This window comes from Alosa sapidissima, chromosome 15, assembly GCF_018492685.1.
Source record: "Alosa sapidissima isolate fAloSap1 chromosome 15, fAloSap1.pri, whole genome shotgun sequence".
NCBI classification, from domain to species: domain Eukaryota; kingdom Metazoa; phylum Chordata; class Actinopteri; order Clupeiformes; family Clupeidae; genus Alosa; species Alosa sapidissima.
The window spans coordinates 10,722,033-10,745,520 of NC_055971.1; the positions used below are offsets into that span (position 1 = coordinate 10,722,033).

A 23,488-nucleotide genomic window follows, 5' to 3' on the forward strand; every position below is an offset into this window, starting at 1 on the left:
GAACACACCCACTGCTGTGTCTGTCACGTGAGATTTCGACGCAACAACATGGCTGCTATCATCAGAGTGTTGGGACAAAACATCTTTGGGTAGCTACAGAGCTGCAGATGTCTCTTGTAAATAATGCATTCTTCGCCAGAAAAAGACTGGAATTACCGTGCATGACAAGGTACACATTATTCACTGTTCGAGAGAGAAATTATGGGACGTGATGTTATATGATCAACTGTTACGCTGAAGCTGGAGGTACGTGAATCATGAGCTAAGTTAACATTAGCTAATTTAGTTTGTCAAGTAACGTAAGCAAACTAACATCATTCCTTATTTACTTGAAGATGATTTAATCACCTTTAACATGAATCAAGTGTGAAAACAAAGCAAATACAATGACGCATGTGACTGCTTATTATTGTACAATCATCAGGCTAAAGCGAGATGTCTATTGGGTTCTCTTGCAACTTGCAACTCTGTTTCTTACCAAATGAAACGAAAGCATCCTTGTGTTAAGAAGTTATAGTCTAACTTATGCAGCTAGCTCCATTGTTTTAATGCTGACTTGATTGTAAGTGTACAATATTGTTTAGATAAGTCTTATTGCATATTTCAAAGGGGCACTTCTGTTTTTCTCTCTCTCGATTGTTAGGCACATTGGTATAATGGCAGCTATTTCCTGTACAGTTGATGGTATCATGTGAGCAGAAGAAATGCATTGTAGTCAGAAACAAAATGTCAGCAAGCCTGAAAGATTTTGCATACTAACTTTGTAAAATCGTTCGTGCAGTTGGTTTAACTTAAATTTTGGTATGTTTTTTTTTTTTTCTAACTTCGGTTCCTTTTGGGGAAGTGTTTCAATTAGCTTTTAATGTGTTTTCAGGAACTGTGAACAAACTGCCAAACACGCCCTGATCTTAGAAGCTGTGAAATGGCATGAAATTTACTCTCCTAGAGGAAAGCAGCGATGTTTGAAGAATAGGATAAGTGTCTGTCCTGTTGAGTCTTAAGACAACGACATGGAGTGGCTGGCAGCGGCTGTGGAGAGGGACCTGGGGTTGGATCAACGCCAGCTGGGTCCAGGACCACGTCCTCATGAACTGGTCGCCCTTGTTCCAAGTCGCTGGGTGATGGGATTAAGAGAGCGAAAAGTAACCCGGTGTGCGCGCTTCGATGCCAGCTGTGAAGCAGAAATCTCCGCTCTCCTTCAAAGATCACAGGTGAAGTTACCGGCAGGGTGGACCCGGGTCCGCATCCAGGGGCTCAGGAAGAGCAAGTTGGGCTATCGTTTGGTAATTGACCCTGGTTGCTATGGTGAAGGACTTTCCCAGGACTCATTCATGAAAGCGATGAGTGGTGTATCCCACAGCAATGTCAGGTACTGTAAATCATAAATGTAAACTGGTTTAGTTTTGCTGTAATTTACTAGTAGCATACTGATATTGAAGTTTTCCTCAGTTGTAGATAAAGCAGGAAGCATTTAAAACGGCTATTAATGAAATCCTTATGTGTCTATCCATTGTGCAGAAATCTGTGGCGTGAGGCTCATCATTCCCTTGTGCAACCTTACGCTGGGCCTGTCGATTATACACAAGTGCAGGCTGTTGATGCAGTGCGACAGGCATTGCAGAAGCTCTTCTGCGTCACTTTCATGTCAACTGACAGGGTCTCCCCATCTCTGTCTCCTGCCAGGGAGAAGGAGAGGGAGAATCTGTTCTTGTCAAGCTCTGCTGCTCCCAAACAGAACACTGACAGTCTTTGTCCAAATGTGGTGCCTGCAGAATGCTTGCTGGAGTCAGGAGATGTGCTGTATGTGATTCTGCCTTACACTCAATATTCTCTTCAGGACATTGTATCATATAGCCCAGCTAAGCTTTCCAACAGCCATGCTAAAGTGCTGTTCATTCTGTACCAAGTGCTCATTGCTATGCGTGCTTGTCAGGCTGCAGGGCTGTCATGCGGTGAGGTGTCTTTGATGGACGTAGCAGTGGATGAGCAGCTCTATAGTCGCCTCAGTGTGTCACTGACACACTATGAGGAGCTGGGTGAGCACAGAGATGCTGCTGACTACATTACAGGTAAACAAGTGCCAAGAAGTATTGCAGTGAAAGACGATGCAGTTGTCAACAGTGGTGTGAGTGGACATCTATGCAGGGATTGTTTTGGGGACCTCAAATCTCTGGTTTTAGACTGGGTCCATGGTCGCGTCAGCAACTTTCGCTATCTGATGGAGTTGAACAGACTGGCTGGAAGACGGGAAGGGGACCCAAACTATCACCCAGTCTTGCCATGGGTTGTTGACTTTACTGTGCCATATGGAAAATTCCGTGACTTGCGGAGGTCTAAATTCCGTCTCAACAAAGGTGACAAACAGCTGGATTTCACTTACGAAATGACCAAAGAAGCCCTTGCAGCAGCAGCAGCTAATGGAGGAAGTGGAGGTAATTTCTCTGGAGATCTCGGTGTGTCAGTGGGAGCTGTTGGCACAGGGCCATCTGACCACCTTCATGTACCCCATCACATCTCTGACGTCTTGTCAGACATCACCTATTATGTGTACAAGGCCAGACAGACCCCCAAATCTGTGCTGTGTAGCCATGTACGATCCCAATGGGAACCCAACGAATACCCAGCCAGCATGGAGCGAATCCACAGCTGGACCCCAGACGAGTGCATCCCAGAGTTCTTCACAGACCCCTCCATATTCCGCTCCATCCACCCAGACATGCCAGACCTAGAGGTGCCTCCCTGGTGTAATTCATGTGAGGAATTTGTGGAGGTGCACAGACGTATCTTGGAGAGCCACGAGGTATCTCAGCAGCTACACCACTGGATCGACCTCACATTTGGCTACAAACTGTCAGGAAAAGAAGCGGTTAAAGCCAAGAACGTATGTTTGCACCTGGTGGATAACCACACTAATCTATCCTGCTATGGGGTGGTGCAGCTGTTTGACCAGCCCCATCCTCCCCGCCTTGCTCCTTATCAGTATTCCCTGCCAGAGCCTCCCTATCTTGGGCCTGCAGCTGTTCCTTCATGGCAAGTCCCAATCATTGCATCTGTGGCAGATGTTGTGGATGGATCGGTGCCAGAGGCCACTGGCTGCGAGTCTGGTGGCTGGACAGTCGTTGACCGGTATGACGACCTTGAACAGGGAATGGAAGCCTTGGACTCTTTAGGCGCACCCTCAGGCATGCCCTCATTAACATCATCCTCTGTTCCAGTTCCTTTAGTGAACCCTGCTGTTGGAAAGGCAGGTCTAGAGCACTCAACGTTGGCAGTATCTCCATCACCAAGTTCCCTGCCAACTGAGGGCTCGGGAAGCATCACCAATGCTTTGGGATCTGGCATTCGCGCCATGAGAGGTAGCACTAACAAGAAGCATGGTGAGAGTAGTCACAGTGCCCCAAATCCAGAGGATTTTAAAATAACCTTGCCAGAGGGATTCAGCCCATTGCAGCCTTTAGAGGAGTTGGAGAAGCTTAATAATTTCCTTGTTAAAGGTCTGCGTGCACACGTTGAGTCTAGCAAGCAGAAGGAACAAATGCAAGCAGCACCAGTGTCACTCACAGATCTCTTTCAGAGGGATATGCAAGCCTTGGGTGTGCTCATTGCAGAGATTTTTTGTTCATGCAAGCTGCGGGGGATAAAATCAGGCTCTCCCTTGAGACAGCGTTTCCAGGCTATCATGAAACTATGCTCTGCCAGCTTTAGGGATGTTCCATTAGCACTGCATCACGCCCTGGAAAATCTTCTGCATATCCACAGGCACTCTAAATCAGACAATTTGCACTCCTTTCCATATCCATTACTGTTCAAATATGATCCTGTTTATGAGGGCCTTCCGCCACCAAACCCATGGCAGCTGCTCAGCCCGGCTCTCTCCCCGCTGCCTTTTCCAACATATTTCCCTTCTCTGCACAAGTTCATCTTCTCTTACCATTCCAAGATGGAATCTCCCAGTAGCACCCAAGGTCGCGACATTGTGTTCCATTTATGGCAGCAGCTTGAGACATTGCTGCAGGACAACATTACTGCAGAAGGGCTGGAGATCCTTCTGCCTTTTGTGCTTACATTGATGATGGAAGAGTCCACCGCAGTGTATGCTGCTTGGTACCTCTTCGAACCAGTTGCTAAGGTCCTGGGCCCACGCAATGCTACTAAGTATCTACTGAAGCCACTGATTAGTGTGTATGAGAATCCTAGATGTTTGCGCAGCCGTTTCTACCTCTACACCGACTGCTTTGTGCTGCAGCTGATTGTGCGACTTGGATTGCACGCCTTCCTGGCCAGCCTTCTGTCCCATGTCCTGCAAGTTATCACAGGTTTTGAAGGCTGCAGCAGGAATTCTGGCTCTACCTGGGGGACGGGTAAAGCTCTTAGAGGTGTCCCTGGTTTGGGAGAGGATGAGGAGGAGTACTACGAGTGTGACAATGGCACAACTTCTGCGGTTAGTGCAACTGGAAAGGCCAGAGGTGGTAGTGGCACTGTCAGTGGAGGGGTAGGTGACCCAGGACTGGTGGACTTCTCCTCAGGTGTAAGCCTAACTGACCAGGTCTTCCTGACTGAAGGTGAGGACTTCCAGAACGGATTTTATGTCAACAGTGGAACAGCTGGGCCTCCAGGGGAAGTCAGTCTCCCTGTAAAACAACAGAACAGTCAGAATTCTGCAAGTAAAGACACAGACCAGGAATCCCTCAGTGTGGGGAAACTGAGCGACAAGAGCAGCGCCAGTGAAGTTTCCATTGGAGATGGAGACTCAGCCAGGGACCGTGCTAGCTTGAAATCCACTGACAGCAATCAGGACCTCAAGCAGGCTAGTGATGGGGAAGATGGTGGAGAGCTAGATGATGATGAAGACACTGTGGGTGGCAAAGAAGGCACAATGCAAAGAGTGTCCAGTCTGGAGCTTACCGTTTCTGGCTGTTTGGAAGAGTCAGGGGCTACTGTGGTGACACTGGAAGGAGACTTCCTGAATGGCATGGAGCAAGGGGAGGCAGAAAAAAATATGGTGGCAGGAGATGAGGAGCCTGACTCTTCAGAGGACTCCACAGAAAAGGAGCACAAGATCCTGCTTGGTGAGTTCCCATTTTGTTATCTCAATTTATGGTTAAAACACGCAAAAGTAAATACTCTGTCTGTCTCTCAATGCTGTACTCCGAGTCAATTCAATTCATATTCATATTCAAGTGTCCTGTGATTCTGTGTTTTACAGATACTGTATGCAAGACAGTCAGATGGCTTTCGGCAAAGCTTGGCCCCACAGTAACCTCCAGATATGTGGCCAGAAATCTCCTGAGGTTGCTCACAACGTGCTATGTTGGTAAGCTGTTACATGACTTGCCACTACAGAGTATCATTTTGACTTGACAGGTTTGATCTCATTTGCCCCTCTTTACCCCTCTTTACCCCTCTTTACCCATAGGACCTGAGAATCACCAGTTTGTACAACCTGTGCCAGAAGAAAGCAGCCTTGAGAGTGTTGGCAGTGTGTATGAAAAGAAACCAGTGGTTGGAGACCAGACGGCTGGCCCAGTTCTAGACTGTCTCATCCATGTAGCCCACCTTTATGGAGAACCTGTGCTGACGTACCAGTATTTGCCCTATATTGGTTACCTGGTAGGAACTGATCACTTTTCCCAAGTATCTGATACTGCCATGTCTATTATTTTTCCATTTTGTTATGAGCTGAACTGACCTACTTCCTGTACCCTCTCAGGTGTCCCCGCCCTCCTCCTGTCGTCTCAACACAAGGAAAGAGGCGAGTCTGTTGGGGGCGGTGGTGTTAACCCAGAAGATCATTGTCTTTCTCTCGGACACCACATTGATGGATATGCTGATGAAGATCAACCAGGAGGTCCTCTTACCACTGCTGGACCTCTTGACTTCTCCTCAGATGGGGTAGAGCTTCATAACACCATCTAAGTCAATGTCCTAACCGCAAAGTGCTTTCCATTAGCGCCGCTATCCGTGTGCTCTGTAATGTAACGTTGCTATAATGTCCCTGTGTGCATTAGCTTTCCCAGTGGGGTGCAGACACGCTCTGCTTTGTGTCTGAAGACCATCAGCCTCATGGCATTGATCTGTCTGCGCATCGGCAGAGAGATGGTGCTGCAGCACATGGCCGACACACTCCGCAGATTCTTTGAGGTCTTCTCCCTGCTGCAGAGTCTGCAATTACAGGTGAACCATTCAACAGTGTGTCATGAAAAGAAGTGGTTTGATGATTAACTGTTGTTACTGGAAGTTAATGTTAATGGCATACTTGGAGGTTTCAGAGTCATCATGTTGCATGTTACACTCGATTAATTTGTAAATAATTAGTATGATTTGTTTCTGACTCATAACCTATGCATTACAAGAAGCATGTAATTAGATATGAATTTCATTCCATTTTCAGATGGAGACTGCCCCTCGCAGGGAGGTGGGGGAGTGTATATTTTTGGATGCTTGCAATCAGCATGGCGATGATGTCACCTGTGAGCTCAGGGTCCTAGAGGAGCTGCAGGCTGTGTTCAATCCTGAAATGGCATATGCATCCTACATTCCTTTCTATTGTCTTATTGGTAAGCCCATCGCCTTAGAAATGGCCATTGCATCATGGCAAAATGGAAAATTGTGATCTTTTTGTTTCTTTTTCTCTTTCTCTCTTTTTTTAAAATATATATCTACTCAGTACTTAACTTCCATTTTCATCAACAGGTGATCCAGGAATTTGCAAACTGGTACCCAACCATGAACTGGTTTGGCGTCTCGGGCAGTCATACCATGACAAAATAAACCCAGGTAGCCCAGACCCCAACTCAGCTGCAGGCCACAGACCTGAACAGCCTCCCACCTCTGTGGGACTGTCCCCAGGCTCAGGGCGACGCATCACTCGCAGCCCTTTCCCCACCCCCTCCTCCACTTCCACCCCACTAGGGGGAGACACCCTCCCAGAGTCGGGGACCTTTGGCAGCCATCTCGTGGGCAACCGGATCCAAGTCTCCCGGGAGTCCGAAATGGGAGTGAGCCCGATCTTGTCCAGCATGGACAACTGGGGCCGTGCGCATCCTGCTTACATTCCTCCAGTCACCTCCTCGTTCAGCTCGTCCTCCACTGTCCCGTCCTTCTCCGTCTCCTCCTCCTGGGTACTGAGCTCCACGCCAGAGGACAGCGCCCTCAAGCAGAACCTGCCCCTGAGCACACGATCCCTCCAGGGCAACTGGCTGGCCTACTGGCAGTACGAAATCGGGCTCAACCAGCAGGACCATTTCCACTTCCACCAGATCCGACTGCAGAGCTTTCTGGGCCACACAAGCACGGCAAAGTGTCTGGCTCCGCTGGCGGGCGAGGATTACTTCCTGTCGGGCAGCAAGGACAAGACGGTGAAGCTGTGGCCGCTATATAACTATGGCGACGGTACGCGGGAGATGGAGCCCAGGCTCACCTACGTAGAACATCGGAAGTCGGTGTTCTACGTGGGCCAGCTGGAGTCTCTGCAGGAGGTAGTGAGCTGCGATGGAACTGTGCACCTGTGGGACCAGTTCACAGGTGAGAGACAGACCCAACATGCCTGTCATGCACTTACCATGCACTTCCTTTTCTATGTAATATTGTCTCTTTGTTTTACCATTCTTTTGGCTTGTACTTCTGCACTCTCATTTTTGGTTGTCTTGTGGTTAGTGATGGGCAAATGAAGCTTTGGTGAACCACTGAACCACAGCAGTGTGAACCTAGCGACACTAGCTGAAAAGCAAAAAGATGGCCGCCACACATACATTTTTCAACATAAAAGTCCTTAGCAAACCAATATTTTTGGTTACATATACTGGTTTGGGTAAGGACTTTTATGTTGAAAAATCTACATGTGGCAACCATATTGGATTTTTTCATTAGTGTTGCTAGCTTCACACTGCTGTGGTTTAGTGGTTCACCAAAGCTTCATTTGCCCATCACTACTTGTGGTGTTTGCAAGGTGGTATTTGTTGGTCGCTTTTTGCAACGTAGCTTGAATGTTAGTCTTCACTGGCAAGTCATTGGATAAAAGCGTCTGCTAAATTAATACATGTGTACAGGTGTGCTGATAATTGAAATTCTTAAAGCAAAATTATTTATTGTTGATGCAGATTACTCCCCAAAATGTATGGCTTAATGGTATGTGTCTGTGTCAATTAAGTGATTATATTTTCAGTTGCTATTTAGTACAAATGTTGTTAAATAATAGATGTTATATATAGATGTTATATATATATATATATATATATATATATATATATATATATATAATTATATTTAAAAATGTCCTTTGGCCAATCGCATTTTTATTGTTTTGGTACTAGGTAAGCAGATACGCTCTTATGAGGCATCGGATGGAAAGAACCCCATCACAGCTGTCACCGCCATGCCCGCGCCACATTGCAGCGTGGTGTTCGGTAGTGCCGACTCCGTCCTCCGTTTCATCGACCCTCGCAAACCAGGCCTCCAGGTACTGCCTCTCCGCCATCTTAAGTCTCATCCACTCATTCTGTAGTCAGTTGCGAGACGGGATTCCCCATCCACCCCTCCCTGAGCTCTTTACAAATGTGAAATGCATCCTCAAGGTTATTCCCTCCATACGGTCAAGCGTCTGAATTATTTAAATGGCATGTAATTGCATTGCTTGGCTAGAGTGTTTCCCGTTAATGTGGTTCTCGATGTCTTCTCTTCCTGTCAGCACGAGTTTCGGCTGGCCTACAACAACATGAGCGCGGGGCTGATCCGAAGCCTGGCCGTGAGCCCCGGGGGACGCACTGTAGCGGCGGGCTTCTCCTCGGGCTTCATAGTGCTGCTGGACGCACGCACAGGCCTGGTGCTGCGAGGATGGCCTGCCCATGAGGGAGATATTCTGCAAATGAAGGTATGTGCATGGTTGTATGCATACGTGTGTGTGTGTGTGTGTGTGTGTGTGTGTGTGTTTGTGCGCGTGTTTTTACTTTTATCTTTAGCCTATAGGTGTGCTGGTTTGTATTTTGGCTGGCGTGACTATGAGGAAAATATCCTGCAAATGAGGAAGTGTGTGGGTGTATTTGTACGCATGTGTGTGTGTCTGTATTTCAATGATTATGATTATTTGTATTTCTGTGTGTGAATGTTTTGTGTTGTTTGAGAGTATTTATCAGTGTTTGTTGTATGTGTGTGTGTGAGCCTCCCTTTGTGTTGGTTTATTTGTAGGCAAGCCTTATTATTAACTCCTTTTTCTCTGGATGTAATGCTGTTTTGGGTAATGCATTTTAGCCATCCTCATAAGACAAGGGATTACATGAATGAGTCATTCGGATTGAAGAACCTAATCTATTAATTAATTAATTCATTAATTAATTAACTGCTAGCCACTTCAGTAATCGGTGATGTTACATATTCATTTCTATGCTTAAAGTAGCAAACACCGGCTTTGAAATTGCTTTAGGTTCATGTTTTTGATATAATGGGCAGTTGGTACAATATAAATATTTAGTAAGATGATTCATTATATCACATAAACTGTCAGACCAGGAATCAATTAGTTGATTTCTAATCCTCTGTGTCAGTAATGTAAAAAATGTTTTGTTTTTACAGACACACTACTTATACACTTAGTGTACATGTTCGTACTGATCGCTTGTTGTTTTGTGTAGCTTGTACAAATCTGGGCATCCGTGGCCTACTGGTTAGGGAATCGGACTTGTGAGTGAAGGGTGGCCGGTTCAGTCCCTGACTGGTAGGAAAAATGTGGGTGGGGGGAGTGATTAAAACAGCTGTCCTGGTGCGGTGGTGGAATTGATAACGTAACATAGGTAAAATCAACATCTCTCATCTAGTAGAGTCAGTCATTGATCACTTAGGAGCATAGTGTTATGTAACAGACATTGCTGTGCTCTTGCCTAGCGTTCATGGGCTTCGGAAAAACCTTTTTCCGAGTGAAAACATCATCATTCCGCGTCATTCACGTCACGTAATGTGTGAGTCAAACTGGGGCTAGATTTTGCTAACAGAGTTGCCCAGTTAAGGGCTCGTCATCACTTTTGTCGTCACGTTGTAGTTTGTTTGTAGTCCATGTGGCCTTTCATGTCCAACAGTTTTAATGTGAACTTGGGAATTTGCCGTTTTTGTCACCTTGAAAGCTGCATATCTTTCTCTCACGAGCATCTTACACTATATTTTAAGCAAATACAGTTGTTTGTTTAGGATTAGTGAGTGTATGTTTTAACCTTTGTTGTGGCATCCGTGTTTGTCACACATTCCGACGGCAAAGCACTTGAACACTTGCTGTCGGAAAAACAAAGTAGCCATGGGGGCGGTCCTTGTCATTCCGAGGTGCTCTGAATGCACCAATAGTATCCTCAGCCTGCTCTATCCAAGTCTGCTTCAGAGAACTAACATGTTAAAAACACCATATGTCGTAGTCATGTATTCGTTACATGCTGAGTGCTAATAGACATTTTGAGCCCATTTTGTTAATTTATAAATCGGGACTGTTGTGAGAAGTTTCAAGTTCTTCATGGTTGGAGTGAAAGTTGTACCCTTGTGGGTTTGTTTGAAGCAGTCAACACACACCAGTAACTAAACAAACTTTATTTAACCCAAATCAACAGGTCAAGGATTTTGACTCAGAGGCCCAGGTTTAGGCAAATATGGACATGGATTAGTCATTATAGAGGCTTCAACACAAGTCTCTATGTTCTTGCATTTGTTTTAGACTAGGTTGTGCCTTCCTAATAAATAAACTCCATTAAATTAAAGAACCTATGTGTGAGATTCGACTTCAGCTTAAATGTAACAGAATTCTATTCCTAATACAAAGCTTTTGTATACAGATGTTACACAGTGTATACACACATTCACACATCTGTACCAGGGCCATTCGGCACACATACATACAGTATATACATATATGCATACATTTAGGCATGCATACTTCTTGTGCTCAGGGATGTGATGGAAATGAGTGGCAGTGATGTATGTCATCTTGTGTGTGTGTGTGTTTGTGTGTCTTGCCAGGCTGCAGAAGGGAACCTGGTCATCAGCTCCTCCTCTGACCACACCTTGACGGTGTGGAAGGACTTGGAGCAGAAGCCTCTGCACCAGTACCGCTCTCCATCGGATCCCATCCACACCTTCGACCTGTACACCTCCCAGATAGTCACCGGCACCGTGGCCAACAAGATAGGCGTCTACTCCATGAACGACATCTCTGCCAGCCCCACCAGCTTGACCAAGCTCAGCTCCGAGAACTTCCGCGGGACCCTCACTAGCCTGGCGGTGCTCCCCACAAAGAGATTGCTGCTGCTGGGCTCAGAGAATGGGGCCATCCGGCTACTGGCCTGAGAGCCAAAGCCCTCAGCAGCAGCAGCAGCAGCAGCGGCAGCTGCAGCCTTGGCCATTGGTTCATGAGTGTCCTTTTCCCCAAAGCCTGTCTGCTGTGTCAGCTGTAGCTCCAACTCAGTTAAGAATGAGACTTAATCTCTGGATAAGACCAGAGGAAATCACTCAATTCTTTTTCTTTTCTTTTTTTTCTGGCTAAACCATGGAGGGCCATGTGACTCTTTCAGCCTTTCAAGCCTCACACAACAAGGACCTCACTTAGTACCCTTAAAGCACTGTTGGTGACCAAAATAGCATTTGTAAGAGAAAACCCACAATCAAGGATGGCTTCATTAGTGAGAATATGTAATGGAAGTCATACAGTTTTATGATTTTTATGGGGTTATCTTAAGAAATGATGACTGTAGTTACTGAGATATATGAAATGCCTGTCACTGACTGGGTTGAATATTCTTTATTGGAATGGATCGCAAGAACTGCTCAGGAAAGAGGAGCCAAGTCAAAGTGGTGATGTAGTGTTTACACTCTCCAATCAGATGTCTGAGAACACCAAAAAACAAGGAACAGAAAACAGAACAGAACAGAACAGAAAACACAAAGAAAGACACTGTGAGATTCATGGACCTCCCATCATGTCTCCCGATAATGTCACAAAGGCGCTAGATGCACTCAACAGCTATGCAGTATTCATTCGTAATTTTTTTTATTGTTCCATTTGCAGGACACCCAGCGTCCTCTATTTCATCTCTGAATCCCTGTGTGCAATTCGGTAACCTTTTTCGGTGGGCGATGTTTATTGGAAGCAGTGTCCTTCAGATGTTCACTGGGCTCTATGTTTCTTATTTAGTCACTGCGAGATACTGGGCGCCTTGGTGCCAAGGCCACATGCACAGCAGCGGTTGACTCTGACTACATTGCGAGGGGTCCAGCTGATAGCTCTGATGGTACATGCTGAAGCCTGTTTCATGTGGTAGATATACGTTGAAATACTGGGATTTCGATCTGCACTTACTGATAAGGCTAGATGGTTTGTTTTTTTGATGTGTACTTTAATCGATACAGATTTACTGATTTGCATAGACACAATTTCATGATCTAACTCCTTGCTTAACTGCTACTAAAACCCACATTTTAAAAAAATATTCTGCCAGGTGTTGACAAACATTACATCAGCACTAACTGATGTAATTAAATGTACTAATATAGTAAAGTTTTTTTTACATGTTTTGTAGGTCCCCTAAAAAAATTGCATCATGTTGGAAATATGCAGTTTATATCAATCTCTGACTCCCTCAAAACAGTTGTATTAACAGTTTGTCTTCTAATGCAAGACGGAGTTTGTGTTGACGTGATTATAGACACAAGCAATAGTTCCCCAACTCTATTCTCACTTTCCCCTAAGGTTTGTCTCCTACAGAACTGTTACTACAAGGCTAGAATTGATGTTTAACGTCTGTGTAGAATCATGCCTAACAATTCATTGAAAAGTGTGCACTGAAACATACACACATGGTTACAAACAAACAATTTGTGTGTCTGTTAATTACATATTTAATTGAAAATGCATCCTTTATAATGTCCTAGACCTGAGAATATATTTTGAATTTTTAATGATGCCCGTCCCCTCTTTGTATATGGTAAAAAAATATTTAGTGGTAAAGCTGTTGCTGATTCACCGATAGAAGAACTATTTGTAATTCACACATTAGTCATTTTTCACTGATTGACATCAAACATGACATCAGAACCTCTCTGATCACACATTTCAGCCTTAAAGCCCAGAATGATGTAACTTCATTGTAGTCATTGTTAATTGAAGTTCATCCAAGCTTTGAAATTTTAACCTCTGATTTTTTTTATATACCAATATCAAAAGTACATAAACTGAAATGATCGTTGAATAATCATTTAATCATAAGAAAATGTTGGTTTTACATGTGAATTTGTCCTTTTTGAGCACACAAAAGATCAAAACAAATGCTTATTTTATTTATTAACAGGTTTAATAAAGTATTATCTCTAGAATGATGAGTGAGCATTTTCATTTGTTAAGATTCACCTAGCAAAACACATTTTATTTGGTAAATAATGTTTGCTAAACAGCTTTGAATTTCTGTGATAAATGTAAGCCATTTCCCCTTAAGGAGCTTGCAATGAAATGGAATGGAAACTATAGCGCCTTTTAATGCCACATTGGATCTTTGGAAATTCCGACCTCCGATAGAGGAAAAGTGACATGAACGCAAAGTCCGGTCGGATTTTTTTGTATCTGACTTGACAACTATCATATTCTCCAACTGTGGCGGCCTACCTTGCAACAACACAAGAGGCGAATTTCACTCTCATTACAAATAGGCATGGTAATTTATCACTAAATTAACACTTGATGGTAATTTTGATACCACAGATGAATAGAGACCCAGTCAGACCAATAGTATGAAAAATCAGGAACAGAGTTTATTTACAATGATGCGCATCAAGGGAGAGACAGCATGACTTCACCTAAAGATCCATCAGCTGCTATAACTAGACAAGGAAATAGTTAGGGTTTAAGTATCCTTCCAGGCTGACGGGAGATGGTGTTGGTCATCCCATCTCACGTGGACTACACTGAATCAGACTCTGATTAGTGGCAACCTGGCAATCCGGAGCAGATAGCTACTGACGCAGCCATGCAGAACAGTGAAACACTGCAAAGTCATAATATTCCTGCTTATCTAAATACATAGTCGCACACAGATATACACAGGGACAGTACAGATATCATACAGTCATTACATAGAATCATACTTTTAGTATCAAAGTGACCCACTAATGAGAAATGCAGAACATTAAACCATATAATAGAATATTGGACATAATGTTCTATTCCACTTTCTCTCACACTACAGATAGAAACACTCACCCAAGACATTTTCCTTCTTGCTATACCATAGTAAACAGTTCTAATAACTTATGTATTTCCTGTATTTGTTTTCCGTGCTAATCTCATGTACACTCTTTTTTGGGAGGTCGGGATTTTTTAAGTCAGGTCCTCCGAGCTTATGAATGGCAGTAGGCTAGAAACATGATAATAGGTTTTACTGGTCAGATGCTGCTGCCGGATTAAAGTCTCATGTCAACCCAAGGAAAAAAGCATCTGACTGTTTAGACACAATAAAGGGGTTATGCACATGCAACATTCAAATTCCTTATACATTCAGACCAAAGTAGTTTTAATCTCTTTTCATTGTAGCTCTCCAAAGGCCATGCACTCTGTGACTGAGTTTAGAATTCATTTCCTTTGTCAGGGTTTAGGCTGTTGATCATTGCCTGCAGCTGTGGTTTATCAGGAAACAATGCACCAGAAGGATTGCAGCTCCCTTCATCCCATGTGTCAGTCCTGCCTGCCTACAGTGGATGGTGGTGTGTGTGCTCTGTCACAAGAATTCAACAATAAGGCCCATATCCTGGAACTGAGCTCACATCATTTCCTGTGAGCTTGTTTTTATTTGGTTGTCTTTATATAAAAGGGCACATCTGCACAGTTCACATTTCTCAGGCTTGAGGTTTGTCATGTCTCAATATTTACATTTACAAGTAGTAGACTTATATGAGACACCGATCAATTATAGTTGAAGATTAACTGCTTAAAGGGCAACTGCCAAACTTCTGCTTAGCTCTTCCCATCGTCCATTTGTGTCTGCCTTTAGGAGTGGATCAACAGAGTCTCCATCCTTAAATCATCACGGTAAGATACCAAATGTATTTCCTGACACCAACTAATTTCTCAGATCCAACATTTGACATTAGACAACGTTTCTCAGTTCTTGGTATAAGGAATTTGACAAAAACTAAAAAAAAAATGCACCTCATTATAAAGGCTAATATTTGTCCCTCTGGTGCTTGAGACTATCTCTATTTAATTACAATTTAAACTGTTATATACCATACCACTTAATGTGTACATTTGCCTAGATTAATAATAGTTAAGAGTAGCAAATCATGTTTAACCTAAACTATAGTTGTTTTCAAAGTTTACAACTCCTAGGGTTATGGAGAACACAGATTACTTATCAACTCATGTGGATTACAACAGATACTGTTTATTTTCATGTAGGATTTTGACAGAAGTTTTTGACTGAAATGTCAAATGCTTTGTTCTATATACTCAGGAACCACATTCATATTCATAAGATTTCTGTGGAGATTGTTTTTGCTCTGCTGTCTTAGACTGTCTAAATAATTCACACAGTTCCCAGAAAATGTAAATAACAATGAGAATTAGTTTTTGCTGTTGTGCAGAGGCTGTAATATTGTCGAATGACATTTGAGCAACCACGAGAAGACCTTTAGCCTCCAAACTTGTATTGATTTTGTTACTTGAACCGTAGAATTGTACCTCAAGGTGACTGCTATTACTCCATTCCATTTGTGTTGTTTGAGTCTTCAGTTTGAAAATTCGGCATGCTTGCTTTGACGCTGTTGCTAACATAAAATTGAGTGGGTGAATCACTCACAGTATTTTAAAACCAATATAGATACCAAGTTGTCATTATTGATCTCTCTATAACAGAGGGAGAAGAAAAACAAGGACATGTGTCAGTACATGATCACATTATTGTATAAAAGTAAGTTAGACATGGACAATCATGGTTTTGATATTCTCTTACACAGTGATATAAAAAAAACAAATTGTTGGTAGAAAACCGTAAATGTGGACACATTTACAAATAAGTAAACAGTTTAGAATGGATATTGGATAGTCATCCCTGGCTATGGAAACTGTTCAAAGTCCAGCAGACTTTGCTTGTTTGTTCGTCTCTACCTTTCTAATTTTGGTTTAAAAAAAATCCTTTTTCTTTGACAGTCTGGCTGCTAGGACATGGACTACAGACTACTTGCACTCCTACTGCTTTGCCACTTTAGACATGCATGGACAGTAAGGCCTTGAATCATACTGTTTAAAAAGACAACACTGTTTTGGGGTTCAGAAAAATATAATTGCTCACCCTTGTCGTTAGACATATTGTATTGTCTTCTCATGTCATCATAGGATGAAGAGGTGATAGAAGATGGGAAGATCCCATTAGTGCCACTCATTCCACTGATGCCCAGTAAGCCAATAGAGGTCCGCACCACCAGTGATTAACACATAAAGCACAGTGTCCAGAGTTCCAACAGCAGTCATCGCTGTGTCTAAACAGGATGCTCTGTTTCAGAATTTAGGGACGCCGCCAACTACAGGGCCATCGTCTCTTCCCCAGTCCACATCAAGTTCCACTGGAGCACTGGACCACACAGAGCCGGGCACAGTTGGCCGAGACGGGACGTCAGAGGAGGAGACAGATGGCCTCTGTGCTGAGCTCTCCAGTTCAGAGCTCAAGGAGGCCATAGGAAGCGGGGTCATGAAGCTGGGCCTGAAGCTCATGGAGAAGCTGCCGATAGGGCCTGAGCAGCCCAACGTGATCATCTCGCCTCTCAGCCTTTCCCTGGGTCTCTCCCAGCTGGCCCTGGGTAAGGCTTCAGTCATTCATCATATTTTGTGAGGCTGAAATGATAGAAGGAGGTTGCTGAATGCAAAGATCTTTTCAGACACTGTCCACCTGATGCAAAAACTATCCTAAAATTCTTTTGCTTGTGTCATCACATTCCATGAAAAAGTGATGAAAATTTACTGCGGGCGTCTGGCTGGGTGCGTTTGCACGTTATTGTGCTTTGCAAGTTTCAAGAAAGCGCCTGATAGACTGTCTCTGCATCTTTTTTCAGGAGCTGTAAATGAAACTGAGCAGTTGCTACTGGAACATTTGCATACAGACGCACTGCCCTGCTACCACAAGGGGCTACGTAGCCTCCTATACCATCTCCAGAAGAGCAACATTCAGATTGCCACCCGCATGTACACTCAAGAAGGTAAGAGCAGGGCTCAAAATTTGCAACATAATGTAGTTCTAAAATATGAACCCTAAAACATAAATGTGTAATTGAAAGTATCATCCCACATGTTTGAAGACAATGGCAGTTCTGATCAGTGTTAATGTTTGAAAATTATTAAAATATTTGAAAAATCTAAGTGCTCAGTGAAATCCCCCCATAGGATTTGAGCCCAAAAAGGAATTTGCCCAAATGTCCCAGGAAATGTATGGCTCCGAGCCAGAAGTGTTGGCTGGGATAAAGGAGGTTAATGAGTGGGTAGAGAAAGCCACCAGTGGTCAGGTGACGGACTTCTTGGCCAGCCTTCCACATAATCTGGTGCTTATGCTCATTAACGCTGTGCATTACAAAGGTGAGTGCAAAACAGAACATCTGTGTTTGACTCTCAGCATGCTGAATAGCCCAAGTCAGTTGAATTATTGAGGTGGTTTGAATTTGTGATGTTCTTTTTGGAGCTTTTGAAGGATGACTCAACACTGATTAGTACTGTAGGTTTCAAGTAATCTTCATGTCTCTCTCACAGGAAAGTGGCAGACATGTTTTGATCCCAGACATACCTCCAGCGATCTTTTCTACATTGACAACAAGCATATTGTGAATGTAGAAATGATGGTTGAACCCAAATACCCCCTGAGACTTCTCATTCATAATGAGCTTGATGCTCAGGTAACTCATCCTCTGTTTTCCTTTTTCAGCAAATAGTTGTTGTTGTGGCAGTATTTGATGTGTTTTTTTTTCTTTACACAAAATTGTAAACAAACACATTTTCATACTTGCTTTCTCTCTGTTTGTCACCTACAGGTTGCTCGTCTCCCATTTAAGGACCAAATGAGCCTTCTAATAGTGTTGCCCATGTCAGGACAGGTGAACATGACCGACATTGCAGCTAATTTTAATACTTCAGACCTCTACGCCCGTTTTCCAAAGGAGAGGAGCATGCTGGTCCGACTGCCCAAATTTAAGCTGGAGTATGGTCAAGAGCTAGAGGAGGCCTTGACCAGCATAGGTAAGAGAAAAACCCTGTATGGACCAATGCAGACTAACATTGCTGACAGAGTCCTCCTAACAATTACAACATGTTTTCTGATGATTTGCCACATTGGCAATTTTATCTCATTCCACTGCGCGTCGTGCCTAACAACACCTTGTCAAACTACACTACTGGTATGTTATTTTCAGTGGCACAACTGACAAGGTGTAAAGATGCAACTCTGAGATCCACTCTATCACTGCATGCCCAAACAGTTGCACACTTATTCACAAAAAGTATTTTGTTGGACTTTGTATTTTGAATACTATGCGCTAATGCACCCAACATCACATTTCTTTCTGCCCAGAGTTGCGTTTTGTTTTCAAATATCTTGCATTGATGATGATTGGGAGGGTTCTAAAGCCATTTATTTGGTCCAAGCAGTGTATATAAGTATATATACTCTCTGCATTTATCCCAATCCGTGAATTAGTGAAACACACTCAGCACACACTAGTCCCGGCGCAGTGAGCTGCCTGCAACAACAGCGGTGCTCGGGGAGCAGTGAGGGGTTAGGTGCCTTGCTCAAGGGCACTTCAGCCGTGCCTACTGGTCGGAGTTCGAACCGGCAACCCTCCGGTTACAAGTCCGAAGCACTAACCAGTAGGCCACGGCTGCCCCTCAGTGCATGTCCTGTGTGCATTTGTTACCTCAATTTTCCCCACACAGGTTTGGGAGAGCTGTTTACTAGTCCAAATCTGGCAAGCATCTCCGACAGTCCCCTGGTAGTATCCAGTGTCCAGCACAAAACAAGCATGGAGATCACAGAAGAAGGAGCTGAGGCTGCAGCTGCAACCAGCATCTCCATCTCACGCTCTAACCCCTCCTTCAGTGTCAATCAGCCTTTTTTCTTTGCCCTCATGGACGACCAGACGTTAACACCCGTCTTCCTCGGCGTTGTCACCAACCCCAATCCTGAGTCTCCCTCCATGGTTACGGCATCAGAACGTCCAGATAAAATGGGTTTCCCTGCCATAAAGGACAAGATTTATGGGGGTCACCCTCCTAAGTAAGAAGACCACTGTTTCAAGTTTAAAGGGATTTTAGACTGACTAGCAGATCAACACGGATGGAAAAATCCATTACTACTTTCAAATCCTTGCCAATTCCTCCCTTCTGCAAAAAAAAGCAGAGCTATAGAGACGCTGAGAATGTATGGATTTTCTATCTGCAAAAACATCAACTTTATATTATTTTCAGTGTATAACAAAACAAAATGCCCCTCTTGTCTATATTTGACTTTTTGATTAAAGTTCTAAATTATATACTGGCTTTAGATTAATGAAAAGTAACTTTAAATAAATGTCAAACTTTGTTTTCTGTGGTCATTTCAGCCTGTAAGTGAATAAAAATGGAAAACACTGAAGTAATAAACATTCCTTTGACATTGTCACATCAAGGATCTGAGGATCAATAAAGTATCTATCTATCTATATATCTATCTATCTATCTCTTGTAAGTCTGATCTACAAAATGTCATTGTTATGCTTTGCATTTGTAGGTTGTGTGTGTATGCGTGCACACCTTCAGCTCTGCCTCCTTCGCTTGTATGTCCAATCACTGATATTAAGTGTCTAAAATGCAGTATATCATATTGCCTACACTTTAAAAAGCAATTTACCAGAAAATGAAAGGGCAAAAAGCAACATGACAGTCTAACAGACGTCTATCTATCTAGCATACATTTTTTCCCCTTCCAGACAGAAACTCTAAACACGTCAAGACACAGGGCACTGCCTTACCTGTACAGTCCTGGTGTATTCAGTGAGTGATCATCCACCTATTGAAAATGCGTGTTTTAAGACAACTTCATCTCCAAATTTGGCCAGAGTCAAGTAATAATAATAAATGATAATGATTTATAATACCGATCACAGCATCCAAAGCGCATTACAGTGAAGTGGGAACCTCAACCACCACCACTTGGTAGGACCCACCTGGGTGAAGCAAGGCAGCCACGCACCAGCTTTAGATGAAGTGTGAGAAATAGGGATTTGAAGAGGAAGATTCTTCTTCTTTGTGGAGAGCCGTTTGAGTAAATTCAACTTTCAAGATAAAAACAGTTTTTTATCGGAAGGCCACACATCGGTTCTGACAGGGGGTGGGAGATCCTAAATGAATGGGCATTCTATGGGGTTACTGCCTTACACCTGCCTTTTAGTCTAACCACTTGAATAAAATCAATCCTTTTCTTCATACGGGCACGATGAAGGCCAGAATGGTGTAATAGGTCAACACTGCCTCCTGGCCAGGTTCCTTAAAGGTTTTCACCAACTCAGACCCCCAAGTATACGTTTTCCCTTGAGCCTGGTTTTTATCACACGATCTGATCTTGTTTGTAAGAGTGCATATTTAATGAGATAGGGCCTCATTTGCATATTAAACAATAAAATAGAAAAAAACATGCAATACATTTTTTCTCATCTTCTCATTCTCAACATAAGTAATCAACGTTTCATGGTGATATAAAATTTTACCCTATTCACCTGTGTCTCACCTTAATTATCTTATATGCTTTATGCTAATTGCCCAAAGTGCAACTTTTAGCAACCAAGTTGAATTTCATCCACTAGGCCTATAGATGACATTTCTGCAATACAACTTTAGGGTAGGCTACTCAACATTTCTGGGTTCAAGTAGGCCTAAATGCAACTAGACTAATAGGCTATGCAATCTTTGGTTCCACCCGTTCGAAGTCGGACATTTAGTAGGCCTATGCATTGCATTCAACCCAACCCATGCATCACATCGAGTCTGCATCAAGGCGAATGAACCTAATCAGTTCAGTGCACTCACATTATGCAAAATGTATGGATTGTGATATTGAAATATGTAGATTTTGGTAGTTTGGTCTTTTCATGTAGCCTTGGCAACTAGACTTCAAGTAGGCCTGAATAATATGCACATGACATGTTAAACTCACCTCAACATAATTTAACCAGCCGCCGGCGATGCTGGTCACTGCTACAAACAGTGCAGCGTGCAAGACTATCATTGTTTCTATCGAGAAGACTAAAATGATGTTTTTTACTAGAAAGAAAATTGAGGAAAGTCTTAAACTAAAGATGTATGGCAGGGACTTGAAAAGGGTTGAAAGTTTTAAATTTCTTGGTGTCTTTTTTGACTCTAGACTTACATGGAGCATATCTAAGGTTATTGACAAGTGTAAAAGAGTTATGAATTTAACGAGGTGTCTTAGTGGAATGGACTGGGGGGGCAGACATAGCTTCTCTGAAACAGATTTATATTTATTTAATTAGAGCTAGAATGGCCTGGTACCTACAAAGGCGAATTTGGTATTAACATCTATATATATTCTGAAAGTACATGTTATAAGGATTCCATTTCACCCCACTTTTACATATGCACAACTTATTGTTTTCACAGCCACACAATTTGAAGTTCAACAGTGTATATCAATGGCAGACATAGTATATATGACTCGGTACACACTTAGTATGGCCTGGTACCTACAAAGGAGAACTTGGTATAAATATCTATATATATTCTAAAAGTACATGTTATAAGGATTTCATTTCACCCCACTTTTACATATGCACAACTTATTGTTTTCACAACCACACAATTTGAAGTTCAACAGTGTGTGTCAATTACAGGCTTAGTATGTGACTCTGTATAGAGTTAGTATGGCCTGGTACCTACAAAGGTGAACTTGCTATAAATATCTATATATATTCTGAAAGTACATGTTATAAGGATATCATTTCACCCCCCCCTTTACATATGCACAACTTATTGTTTTCACAGCCACACAATTTGAAGTTCAACAGTGTGTGTCAATTACAGGCTTAGTATATGACTCGGTACAGAGTTAGTATGGTCTGGTACCTACAAAGGTGAACTTGCTATAAATATCTATATATATTCTGAAAGTACATGTTATAAGGATATCATTTCACCCCCCCCCCCCCCCCTTTACATATGCACAACTTATTGTTTTCACAGCCACACAATTTGAAGTTCAACAGTGTGTGTCAATTACAGGCTTAGTATATGACTCGGTACAGAGTTAGTATGGTCTGGTACCTATAAAGGCGAACTTGGTATAAATATCTATATATTCTGAAAGTACATGTTATAAGGATTTCATTTCACCCCCCTTTTACATATGCACAACTTATTGTTTTCACAACCACACAATTTGAAGTTCAACAGTGTGTGTCAATTACAGGCTTAGTATGTGACTCTGTATAGAGTTAGTATGGCCTGGTACCTACAAAGGTGAACTTGCTATAAATATCTATATATATTCTGAAAGTACATGTTATAAGGATATCATTTCACCCCCCCTTTACATATGCACAACTTATTGTTTTCACAGCCACACAATTTGAAGTTCAACAGTGTGTGTCAATTACAGGCTTAGTATATGACTCGGTACAGAGTTAGTATGGTCTGGTACCTACAAAGGCGAACTTGGTATAAATATTTATGTATATTCTGAAAGTACATGTTATATGGATTTCATTCCACCCCCCTTTTACATATACACAACTTACTGTTTTCACAGCCACACAATTTGAAGTTCAACAGTGTATGTCAATGTGAGGCTTAGTATATGACTCGGTACACACTTAGTATGGCCTGGTACTCACAAAGGCGAATTTGGCATAAACATCTATATATATTCTGAAAGTACATGTTATAAGGATTTCATTTCACCCCCCTTTTACATATGCACAACTTATTGTTTTCACAGCCACACAATTTGAAGTTCAACATTGTATGTCAATGGCAGACATAGTTTAAGACTCGGTACAGAGTTAGTATGGCCTGGTACCTACAAAGGCGAACTTGGTATACATATCTATATATATTCTGAAAGTACATGTTATAAGGATTCCATTTCACCTCCCTTTTAAATATGCACAGCTTTATTTTTTTTTTCAGCCACACAGTTTAATTATATTGGTGTAGAAAAAATATAGCATTCTAAGGTGTATTTTCGATTTAAATGTCTTATTTAATTATTTTCTAACTTTACTTTCCCTTTGGTAACACAATACAGTTTTAAATGAATAATTTTTTAAACATATTCATTACTTTTTCATAGAAAAAGTAATGAATATGTTCTTTTATTTTGAAGGATTCGCGAATGGCGGCCATATTGGAATTTTCTTAACTGTCGCTAGTTTCACACTACTGTTTTTTGGGTACACTTTCGTGTAGTCTGATCAAAGATCGTTAACAATCTTTGGTCTGATGTGAAAT

At 42.5% G+C, this 23,488-nt stretch overlaps 2 protein-coding genes across 4 annotated transcripts; both read left to right on the top strand.

Moving 5' to 3' along the window:
- The first annotated feature begins 11 nt into the window (after window positions 1–11).
- On the top strand, window positions 12–13,338 carry wdr81 (WD repeat domain 81). 2 transcript variants are annotated; one of them, XM_042063270.1, is made up of 12 exons: window positions 12–246; window positions 875–1,369; window positions 1,519–5,069; window positions 5,207–5,314; window positions 5,417–5,610; window positions 5,711–5,892; window positions 6,009–6,174; window positions 6,392–6,557; window positions 6,694–7,524; window positions 8,313–8,458; window positions 8,687–8,869; window positions 10,990–13,338. In XM_042063270.1, the coding sequence occupies exons 2-12, from the start codon at window positions 1,011–1,013 to the stop codon at window positions 11,314–11,316; spliced, it is 6,213 nt and encodes a 2,070-aa protein (XP_041919204.1). In that variant the 5' UTR covers window positions 12–246; window positions 875–1,010; the 3' UTR covers window positions 11,317–13,338. The 2 variants fall into 2 exon arrangements, with proteins under 2 accessions (XP_041919204.1, XP_041919205.1); XM_042063271.1 differs by having other exon boundaries at window positions 14–169.
- Window positions 13,339–14,859: 1,521 nt separating this feature from the next.
- On the top strand, window positions 14,860–19,691 carry serpinf2b (serpin peptidase inhibitor, clade F (alpha-2 antiplasmin, pigment epithelium derived factor), member 2b). 2 transcript variants are annotated; one of them, XM_042064635.1, is made up of 9 exons: window positions 14,860–15,043; window positions 16,163–16,234; window positions 16,349–16,423; window positions 16,515–16,809; window positions 17,062–17,205; window positions 17,390–17,578; window positions 17,750–17,892; window positions 18,028–18,232; window positions 18,926–19,691. In XM_042064635.1, exons 2-9 carry the CDS (start codon window positions 16,178–16,180, stop codon window positions 19,267–19,269), a joined length of 1,452 nt encoding a protein of 483 aa, XP_041920569.1. In that variant the 5' UTR covers window positions 14,860–15,043; window positions 16,163–16,177; the 3' UTR covers window positions 19,270–19,691. The 2 variants fall into 2 exon arrangements, with proteins under 2 accessions (XP_041920569.1, XP_041920570.1); XM_042064636.1 differs by lacking the exon at window positions 14,860–15,043 and having other exon boundaries at window positions 16,145–16,234.
- Window positions 19,692–23,488: the final 3,797 nt, after the last annotated feature.

What these genes read in the sequence shown, in the direction of transcription:
- wdr81 (XM_042063270.1), top strand. Translation starts at nt 1,011, where the DNA reads ATGGAGTGGCTGGCAGCGGCTGTGGAGAGGGACCTGGGGTTGGATCAA. An exon ending in TTGACTTCTCCTCAGATGGG is followed by an intron (nt 5,893 to 6,008) that starts GTAGAGCTTCAT and finishes TGTGTGCATTAG; the next exon opens with CTTTCCCAGTGGGGTGCAGA. An exon ending in GAGATATTCTGCAAATGAAG is followed by an intron (nt 8,870 to 10,989) that starts GTATGTGCATGG and finishes GTGTCTTGCCAG; the next exon opens with GCTGCAGAAGGGAACCTGGT.
- serpinf2b (XM_042064635.1), top strand. Translation starts at nt 16,178, where the DNA reads ATGGACTACAGACTACTTGCACTCCTACTGCTTTGCCACTTTAGACAT. An exon ending in CCGCATGTACACTCAAGAAG is followed by an intron (nt 17,206 to 17,389) that starts GTAAGAGCAGGG and finishes ATCCCCCCATAG; the next exon opens with GATTTGAGCCCAAAAAGGAA. An exon ending in ATAATGAGCTTGATGCTCAG is followed by an intron (nt 17,893 to 18,027) that starts GTAACTCATCCT and finishes TGTCACCTACAG; the next exon opens with GTTGCTCGTCTCCCATTTAA.